General features: G+C 37.6%; 1 protein-coding gene across 1 annotated transcript in view; it reads right to left on the bottom strand.

Annotated features, from left to right (window-relative positions):
* Positions 1 to 10726, bottom strand: part of LOC139983756 (2-hydroxyacyl-CoA lyase 2-like) — a 30761-nt gene continuing 20035 nt past the window's right edge. The window contains exons 9-13 of the mRNA XM_071997520.1: positions 8324 to 8418; positions 7680 to 7834; positions 6010 to 6147; positions 5322 to 5595; positions 1 to 3129 (exon numbers count right to left, since the gene is read on the bottom strand). Coding sequence (XP_071853621.1) covers positions 2944 to 3129; positions 5322 to 5595; positions 6010 to 6147; positions 7680 to 7834; positions 8324 to 8418 — 848 coding nt within the window. The 3' untranslated portion in view covers positions 1 to 2943. The remainder of the gene's footprint in view (positions 3130 to 5321; positions 5596 to 6009; positions 6148 to 7679; positions 7835 to 8323; positions 8419 to 10726) is intronic.

Raw genomic sequence — 10726 nt, 5'->3', positions numbered from 1 at the left:
TCCATTGACCTACACTGACTTTATTTCACAAAACGAAAAAAAAACCATAAAGACAAAAAAACGAGGAAAGACCAAAGAATGGCCAAAGTCCAAACCGTTTGTTGCATTTTCAAGTAATCCAGTTTTCTATATATTGAACCAGGGATGCTAAAATATTGAATAAGGGATAATTTCATATTTTTCATTAAATTCCAAAAAAAAAAATTTCAGGGTACATTCAGCTTCAAGAATCATACTATGAGACATAGAACTCACTGACAACGAGAAACCAAAAAAAATATATATATTATTATTAATATATATATTATTATTAATATATATATATTATGTATATTATATATATATATTATGTAAGGTGTTAAGAAACCTCAGGATCTCACTGAAACTTGACAACGGGTCATCGAAACACGAGGTTTTCTTCATGAGAAGATAGCCTTATTGGATTACTTCGGGCAGAATTTTAGTTTTCATATTTAAAGGTCCAAGAGTAAAGAGAACTTTGAATGCTAGTAATCTTTCTCTAGCTATTCATCTTTAAACTATGCTTAATCGCTTGAATGCTGCTTTAAAGCTAACTTGTTTAGTAGATACGAGATACAGATGTTTGACCTACTGCCTTTCTTCTGTGGAGCCAGCTACCAGACCCAGATTAGAGTTTGCACACTTAACTTTCTACATTTAACAGTTTCCTAAAGACACATCTCTTTACTTGGTTCATTTGATTGCAAGTGACTTGTTTTGTTAAGCGCCAAGAGCAGTTAATTCTTGTTTCTGATTTGGCGCTATATTAATCCACTGTATTATTATTATTACTATTATTGATGAAGTCATAGGTTTGTACTGCATCTGAGGGATTGCCCTAATGGTTTCTGTATAAGCATAGTGCAGTCACTTTAACTGATGACCTAAAGCTCCTTTAAAGAGTAACTTTCTCACAAAGTGTTTATAGAGATACAATCGGGACTGACAAAAGTGGTTTTGAAAGGTATTCAACCTATCATGATTAAATATCGTTTCTGAAATCATCCTAAGAGATCACAAGTTTCTAACAAGACAGACATATAACATGTCATGCTACTAAACCTGATAGTTTTGTGTACACTATGTGGATGCTTCTTAATGCCCACACTCATATGACCTTTGGTTTAATGTGTCCTTCCAATAAGAACAGCTAGAGTCTTGGAAGGCTGTCATTATGACAAATTTGACATTGGCAAGAAAAGTTGACCACTCCTGTAATGAATATTTATGGCATACTCAATTCAGAAGACGTCATAAATATTTATATCAAGTAATGAATATACATTGCTAGCACATAATGCCCACAAGGACAGTACCACATTAAATTGGCAACACACATCTTCTGACACGTCAGAAAGATACATAAACTGGTACACTTTTGTCAATGTGATCCAGAATATACTCAATTTACACAATATGTCATAAATATTATAGACTAAAATATGGAAATCACTTCATGAATATTTACTAATAATACAAATGACTGAATAGTCAGTACCTTAACCACAGACAAACATCTTCTGACATGCTACAAAATATTCTATATTGATAATTAACATTGTCTACCAGGTCACTTAGTCATCTCACACCACCACGACTGCTTTTGTATTCCGCTTAAATCATGAATATGCATAACAATATATACATTTTCAGATTTTGTTTCTATATATATATATATATATATATATATATATATATATATATATACAATACACACAACGGAAAATGCATTTCCTTGCACAAAACATCTCTTTTTGCACATTTATGTCTTTTAGAAGCGATAACATTAAGGATGCTTGCAAATCAAAGATGTGAATAATTTGTTTGCATCGTCTATGAGGTACAGTAGGTAATCCATATCGATCATCATGTTATATCATAAATATTCAGTGAAAATTTAAGATACACCTCACTACAGAAACTCATAAATATTCAATGAGGTAGCAACTTCACTGCGGACATGTATTCAATCTTCCAATTTTCATGGAAACTGATGAACAAGTACAAACTGTGTGAGAAACACCAGGACTTCAACAAACCGCACTGTCAAAGATACTTTTAGTGAACTCATACATATTCATAACTATCGGCAACAGCACACAGAATCCAATTTAGAGACAATCTAATCTAAGTGCAAACCATAAATATTGATAGCTCATGCATATTGTCTTTGTGTAATCCTAGACATAAAAATTAATATTCTTAAATACTGATTTTTCTATTGAGCTTTCAAGTAAAGGCATCACTGTTTGTAAAATACCACACTAAAAAAAAAAATTGTGTTCCTTCTCTTTCAGATTTGACTTGGCGCACAGCTTTTGCATTCGGTCTTAAACTTAAATCTTTTTCTTTCTTTTTTTTTCTATGCATATTATCTTTGTAAGCCTAGACATAAAAGTTAATATTCTTCAATACTGACTTTCCTATTGAGCTTTCAAGGCATCACGATTGTAAAATACCCCACTTCCTCACAGTCCCCCCCCCCACCTCCTCCTCCCCGATACAAAGAAAAATTTAGTTCCTTCTCTATCAGATTAGATTTGGTGCACAGCTTTTGCATTCGGTCTTAAATCGTTTTCTTTATATTTTTTTTTCGTATTTTTCTTTTATGAATATTTGGTCACATCCTAATGTCAATCAATCATTACAACCTATAAGCAGAGACAAACAAAGAAAGAAAATAAAAACATAATTTGGTGTAAAGAGAAACAAAGAATGCAATGAAAGAGAATCTACAGTCTCGAGTCGACCCTGTGTGTTTCAACGCAACCTTTTTGGGCTATCGTGCTTTCCCCTCTAATTCTTAAAACAGTTTCCTCTCACTCAAACAAGCATCTAGCCAGGGAAAAAACCTCCAGAAAGATCCGACAAGCAGGACAGCCCTTCTCGACTGCTTTAATCTAATCCCTTTAATCTAATCCCTCACACCGATAGAGAGCCTTCCCTGAAGTCCGTTTTTCCGATCAAACAATTCACCAGAGCCGGTTTGTTGTTTTTGCTGTCCTCTTTGGCCTTCATTAGTATTTCCTTGATCCCTTCTGCGTTCTCTTCGCTGAGACGGTAACCGGTCCCGCCGTAGCCTATTGCGACTTTGTCGTAGTCGCAGAACTGTAGAGGGCGACGAGAGAAGAACAATAATAATGATAATAATATATGCATTTATATAGTGCTAAATTTTGTACAAAACCTTCAAAAGCGCTTAACAAGGTAAAAGCCAGCCAGTCGGGTCAATCAAAATAAGCGAGCTTAAACAGATACGTTTTTAACTTTATCTTGAAAGTATCCAAGGTCAGGGAGTCAATACACATCAATTCCACTGAAGTGAATTCCACAACCGAGGTCCCTTGTATGCAAAAGCCCTATTGCCTAACGTATTATGATTGATACAAGGAACATGCAGGGTGATTCGAGAATGTGAGCGCAAAGAGTAAGAACTAGACTTCAATAACACAAATTCATGAGTTTCTGATCAGAAAGGTATGTTAAAAACCAAAGAAAACTTTGCAGAGGACAACAATTCTCAGCTAGAAGAGATATCACCAATATCGGTCTTGGGCCGATGTTCCAATCCCGATATCTGCCGATATCCGCCAATCCAGGCCTTTCAACTGAAGGTTTGACCTCAACTTACAAAAATTCTGATGCATCCTTACCCCATGCCTTCCAGTCATCCCAAACCCCCCCCCCTCACCCGGTCCACGATTTTCCGACACAGAGCGGAGAATTCTCACGATTAAGTTATCCTATGGTTCTTCCTAGAATTATCCACACGTTTTTAGTTCTCTTAGCCAGAGTATCATTTATATTATTTGAAGCTATTCAAGTAAGACTGTGAAGCAAAATTCGGGTTGTGATTTAGCATCTTAGCCGTGACGAACCTCTTTCTCCACACTAATCTAGCGAACATCAATAATAGTGTCTTACAAATTTCCCTCAGAGCTCATTTTTACTAAGAAAATGAGTTGAAAATACTTTGTTAACTTATTTTCGCAAAATATCTGTTATTGGAAAAACAGAATATGTTACTTCTCTTGCCTTTGTTACTTTTCTTCCCGGGCAGGATTCTCGAAGAGGATTCAAACCACGATTGCCGCGTTAAATTTCTCATAAAATTTATGATCGCATGTATGATGAAATATCAATATATTTTCATTCTTGCCAAACTGTTTCAAAGACAAAAACAGGATGATGATGCTACACTCTCCTTTTTTTTCTCTCTTCAAAGTCGTTGCTATCCTTCTTGCCTCTTGTCCTTCTATCTTCGCTCTTTCTGTTCTTCTGTCTGTCCGGTTCTTCATCTTCTTCTTCGGTGTTTCTCTATGTCTTTCTCTATGTCTTTCTGTTCTTCTGTCTGTCCGGTTCTTCATCTTCTTCGGTGTTTCTCTATGTGTTTCTCTATGTCTTTCTGTTCTTCTGTCTGTCCGGTTCTTCATCTTCTTCTTCGGTGTTTCTCTATGTCTTTCTCTATGTCTTTCTGTTCTTCTGCCTGTCCGGTTCTTCATCTTCTTCTTCGGTGTTTCTCTATGTGTTTCTCTTTGTGTTTGTCTATGTCTTTCTCTATGTCTTTCTGTTCTTCTGTCTGTCCGGTTCTTTATCTTCTTCAGTGTTTCTCTGTGTTTCTCTATGTGTTTGTCTATGTCTTTCTCTATGTCTTTCTGTTCTTCTGTCTGTCCGGTTCTTCATCTTCTTCAGTGTTTCTCTGTTTTTCTCTATGTGTTTGTCTATGTGTTTGTCTGTCTTTCTCTATGTCTTTCTGTTCTTCTGTCTGTCCGGTTCTTCATCTTCTTCTTCGGTGTTTGTCTATGTCTTTCTCTATGTCTTTCTGTTCTTCTGTCTGTCCGGTTCTTCATCTTCTTCTTCGGTGTTTCTCTATGTCTTTCTCTATGTGTTTGTCTATGTCTTTCTCTATGTGTTTGTCTATGTCTTTCTCTATGTCTTTCTGTTCTTCTGTCTGTCCGGTTCTTCATCTTCTTCTTCGGTGTTTGTCTATGTCTTTCTCTATGTCTTTCTGTTCTTCTGTCTGTCCGGTTCTTCATCTTCTTCTTCGGTGTTTCTCTATGTGTTTGTCTATGTGTTTCTCTATGTCTTTCTTTCCCCTCTGAACTTAATTTAAATGTTTCATTATTTTATATTTCTACTTGGTCACTACCTGAGATAAACAGCCTTGCCTGTTTTATAGTGTCCTTCATATGTTAACCTTTCCTACCGTATTTTTAGTTTTGTAATTAATCTTGTACAAACATTTGAGAAAATAAATTTAAATTTGAAAATTGATATTGAAATAACGAGAGTGAACTCACCGTCAAGTCACAAGCCACCCGGGTGCTGAACATCTTCTCTTGGTCTCGTACGATCTGAGTCCAGCAGGCGTCGTTACCCACCACCGCTATCACCGGTATCTTATGTCTATTGAAGGTGTCAAACTCGGCCACGCTGTAACCCAGAGTCCCGTCCCCGTAGATGATCCAGACCTCGCAGTCCGGTCGACACAACTTGGCACCGAGAGCGAAACCGCCACCCACTCCCAGAGTGCCAAAGGCTCCCGGGTCCAGCCACTTCAAGGGTCCACGGGGCCTAGACAGAAGGAAGGTAAACGATTTAGGGATACAAGGATTTAGGAATGAAGTAAACCAGAGAATATTATGCAAATACAAAACCATACAAACAGGATATCTATGATTGGCTGATGCTATTGGTTACCGCTTGCGAGAAGATATGAACGCAGGTATTGTTCGCCATTTGTCACTCTGGCAAGCTATTGATCGAATCAAAGTAACAGATAAGGTTTTGTGGTTAAGAATATTTGCATCCCTGTGTTGGGGCAAACATATATATCACTTTCATAAGCTCTGTTTGGACTAATGCTAAATACTGTAAGGAGGACAATCGTTGTAGATGATTGGCATACAATAGTCTAGACTGTATTGTTGTCATGAAAAGTATATTTTTCGCCATTCAAACCAAGGATGTCACTTTATTTCCTCCTACCTGAGGATGTAAGCTGCACTGCCGACAAAGTCCCCTCCGTCAGCTACTATGATGCTCTCCTCATCCATCGCCTCCTCCACCTGGTAGAGGACCTTAAGAGGATTCAGGAAATGGTTCACTTTATCTTCAGCTTTCTTCCTGGAATATTAAAACCAAAATACAGCGATTAACGCTCAAAATACGCTAAAACGCATCTCCTACTGGGAGGACGGAACGGTGCACTGTAAAGTTCACAATGTTAAAGGGAACAAATGTCCTTCTGAAAAGACAATAATACCAACAAACTCTCTGATTTTTGCTATGTGGTTTAGTTCTACCATTCATCTCGGTGCTTTCGTTGATGGCTTGATCAGCTTCTACTAGATTGACACAGATTTTGACGTGGATTTATAACTTGTCAAGTTGTGTCAGAGCAAGGAAAATGTGACAAGAGATTAAAAGGAAGAAACCAGTAATTGTGGGTGAAAAGAATGGTGAATAGTGATTCAGATTATAAATGTTTTTTTCTCTGTTTCAACTGGGGCAACAATTTTATCTTTGGGATGTTTATATTCAATTTGTATCAAAAATAAATGGAGGTTATATTGTGTTCATATTGATTTTTGCACACTGCAACTACAGTACCAATTAAATACAGCGACATATGTGTGTCACATAGTATGCAGAGTTTAAATAGGGAACACAAAACTACTGTCTACCATCAAGTCTAGCCTACAGTCGGACAGAAGTTTGGATAAAATCATTTATTTTATATATTGCAAAACTACACTGGAAGAAGAAGTGCAAAAAGAAACGTCTAATACCGGTAATTTTTTTTGACCTAGTTATGAATGAGGTATAACAGAAGTGTTAAACACCACCATCGATCCCACAAAATACCCACACAGCTTGCTACCGTCAGTACAGTCAGTACATACAGCTGCAGTCAATACCCACAGCACAGTATACAAATGATACAGCGATGGATATCTCAGGTCCAGCTAAAGATAACAATTACGGGATCACCTTTCATTACTGTCTGCATTTTGTAGCGACACAAACAAAACGTCACTTGCAGGCAACAGAAAGTTAATTTTTTCAGATCGCTGCACGCGGTTTGGGGTGAGTCTTCAATGCCTTTACGGCTAGCTTCATTCATGCCAACCACATGATCTTGTCAACCCATTGTCAGATTGTCTCAAACTTATCAATAAATAGGACGGCAAATAGACATTCCCATATCTCTCAAAACAGGCAAAACTTTCAAGACAGGCAAATTCAAATTTATTTCAAATTTTTAGCAACCTTTACAGCCCATTATTACATCACTATAAATGTCACAGTTAATTATCATTGTAAGTATCATTTAGTTCATTTTTGGTAATATCAAACTCAAATTCATTTCAACGATAAAAGTTTGAAAAGAGACCTAGGCTCTGACTCGACACTGAACTAAAAGGAAAAAGTAAAACAGAAGGAAAATGCCCAAGAAAGCTGCTGGACATGCACACTACCAAAACTTGAATCACACTTAACAACTCCATTGCCCCCCCCCTCTGACCCCCACCCTTTCATTGAGGCTGTGACCATATGATCATGGTGGTAGCAAGCCAAGGAAAGTCCTGCAACAGAAGCGAGAGAGTTCCTCTGTGTCTTGGAGCAATTTCAGATATTTTACGGAGTTGACTTACAAGTTTGACGTTTCCTTCTCTTCGTCTCTGACCTTCAATGATTGTATCCACTCGCTGCTACAGTTGAATCCTGTCAGACCCTTGGATACCTCCAGCAAGAAGGAACCTACATCAGCCTGAACTGCCAGGGCTGGTCTCCACATGACACCGGCATTCTGAACAACAACAATAACAGAAATAAAGATCAAGTAAAATTAGACAATTGATTAGAAATTAAAAAATTAAAATATAATGAATGAAAGGCCACAAGAAATCCAGTTGGGACAAATTTTTTTCATCTCGATAAACACACACATGAAAAAGATACATATATGCCTTGAATATGCATCGAGTCCTCTACATGTTATGAATATGTAAATACTTACAAGAAGAAGTTGACTCTTGTTTCTGTTGACAGCTATGATCTTGGATCGTTTACTGAGTCAAACACACACATGAATAAATATATCTATGGCCTTTGAATATGCATAGAGAGTCCTCTAAATGTTATATGTAAATACAAGAAGAAGTTGACTCTTGTTTCTGTTGACAGCTATGATCTTGGATCGATTACTGAGTGTAACACACACATTTATAATTATATCTATGGCCTTTGAATATGCATAGAGAGTCCTCTAAAATGTAATGAATATGTATATACTTACAAGAAGAAGTTGACTCTTGTTTCTGTTGACAGCTATAATCTTGGATCGTTTACTGAGCACTCGACCATAATTAAGTCTGAAGTCGGGAACAGCACCTGGGAAGAAAAAGACATTTTAAAATGGGGATTGAATGATTTGGAAACACAGCCCGTAAGTGAACAACTGGAGGAAGGGTTCTCAAATTCATCACAGATAGGGTCGTTGGGGGTGCAGTCCGAGAATGTTACCAGTTCATAGGCTGGGGTAGATAGGTGTGTGTAGGTTAAGGAGACAGGTCAGTGAGGGGTGAATTAAGTCAGAGTAGATACCAGTCACTTCACTCAAATTCGAGGAGTCATTTAACTGATGATTTCTCTGACCGGAGTCTGGTCGTCGACTGGTCGGTTACCGAGTTACCTCAACGGGAAGAATTTCACAACGTTCTTCTCCTCGTATTACTCTTCGTATTCAGAGGCTGGCGCATGCCTTGTCGAAACAATGTAACACGCCTCACAAGAAATCAAATTTAAAAAAAGAGAGAATTGTCGAAACGGTTTTCCAAGAAAAATTTTGAAAAGAAAAGATGACAGCCTGATGATAATTTGCATTATTGTATCTACTAGAGATCTGAATTATTATACTGATATACTGAAATATACATTTAAACAGTTAACCTTCAAGAATGCTGTTTATAGTGTATATACAGGTTTATATTACAACTCCTGACAAGTCCTGCTAAATTCTTAATGCAAGGAAACTTTAATATCATCTCAAAACCAGACTAAGCCAGATATAGCCACTTCTGGACACATTACACATAGGACCTTGTAATATGCAATGCTGTGAGGTATGGTAGGGTTTAACTAAGCAGTTCATGTTCAACTCATTCCAGCGCACGCCGCAAATGGAAATCAGAAAGTGAAAGAATATGCCCATTTATTTATATTAGTTACCCTTTCTAAATATGAAGGGGAAAATATATGAAAACCTGAAATTGGGCTTCTCTATTTCCTGTTACTTCCTATTATTTCCTGTTATTTCCTGTTAGGCACTTATACTGTACATCTGATAAGATAGTAGACAAGAAGGAAGTAACTCATATGACTAGAAATCGAGGGGCTATTTCGGTTTGCATCTCTTTTGTTCTTTACTGTATTTCTTTGCGACAGTGTGTTTCCTCAAACTTCCATTTTCATTGGAGCAGATGCAACCGTTGCATTATTTGAATGTGGGAGATGAGGAAGAGTGGTTGGGGGGGGGGGGACAATAAAGAAATTGTAAAACAATGGACAATGAACAATGGAAAAAAAAGCTCAGGATGCATCACAAGGCACGTACCATTGTCAGAGACAATTAAATACCCTCCACAAAAAGAAAACAACTCTTATTCATTTAAAGGTTGCAATGACAATCAAGATTATATCCACAAGGCTTCAAACTGTTTGTTTCCTGCGAGAGGAAGCTTTTGATGTGGTTTCCTAAAATATTCCGTAGAGGTCACTTGCAGCTATTGAACCATATCCATGTCTCATAGCTTTGATACAGTCTCTGGTGCCGGGTTAGTCCCTGATGTATGTATTTTAGAGCCTCCTGCAAGCAGCAACTCTCGAAGAAGCCTCATTGGCTTATCAAAGCCGCAAGCTGACCCAAGTCAGTCTCTTAGATTCATATTTAACGTCCGTGATTATGAATTGTCAACAACTCTGTAACTGGACGACATACATTAATCTTGGAGTGACTCGAACTCGGGACCTTATGATTGGAAGGCACCGGCGTTAACCACTGAGTTAACACTCCTCATCCCACTCCTCCTAATCCTTACACTCTTAATCCCAGATTAGTGGACCAGGGATAGTCTACGTTCTGACGGTGAAGACATTTCAGCAGGGTTAATAAAATCTTGTCAAATACATCTCCTGGAAATGTGGGACAACTCACACTGGCGTGGGGCTTCGACATTCTTTCGTGAAAACAAAATTTTTGTGACTTTTCCAAACTTTGATGACTTCTGTGACATTATGTTCTTTTCTCGATGGACAAATTTGTCGGGAGGGGAAAACAACTCAGGTAGAAGCAAATTAAACATTAAGAATCTTCCATTTACCGTGACATTTTCAATGACTTTTTAAAGTTTTTTATAACTCTTGTCCGTGATTTTCATTGCCTGGACATTAGTTTTTCAATTCTGGTCCCCCATGACTTTGGGAACCCTGGCCTAAACACAAGTCTTACAAAGATCACTCATGTGTGGTATAAAATGCAAATAGTAAGGGCTGATAACAAGTCATTTAGTGTGTTACATCGCCATTCTGGCCTCTCCAGTCTTGCAAAAGTCTTCTTAAGAATTGCTTTCTGGTCTGTGTGCGGTGCAACAGTTTTCATATTATTCTCAATTAACTTGTAGTGCAGGAAGTTAGAGCGACA

The sequence above is a fragment of the Apostichopus japonicus genome, chromosome 16 (genome assembly GCF_037975245.1).
Source record: "Apostichopus japonicus isolate 1M-3 chromosome 16, ASM3797524v1, whole genome shotgun sequence".
NCBI lineage: Eukaryota > Metazoa > Echinodermata > Holothuroidea > Aspidochirotida > Stichopodidae > Apostichopus > Apostichopus japonicus.
This window is presented reverse-complemented; position numbering and strand designations above follow the sequence as displayed.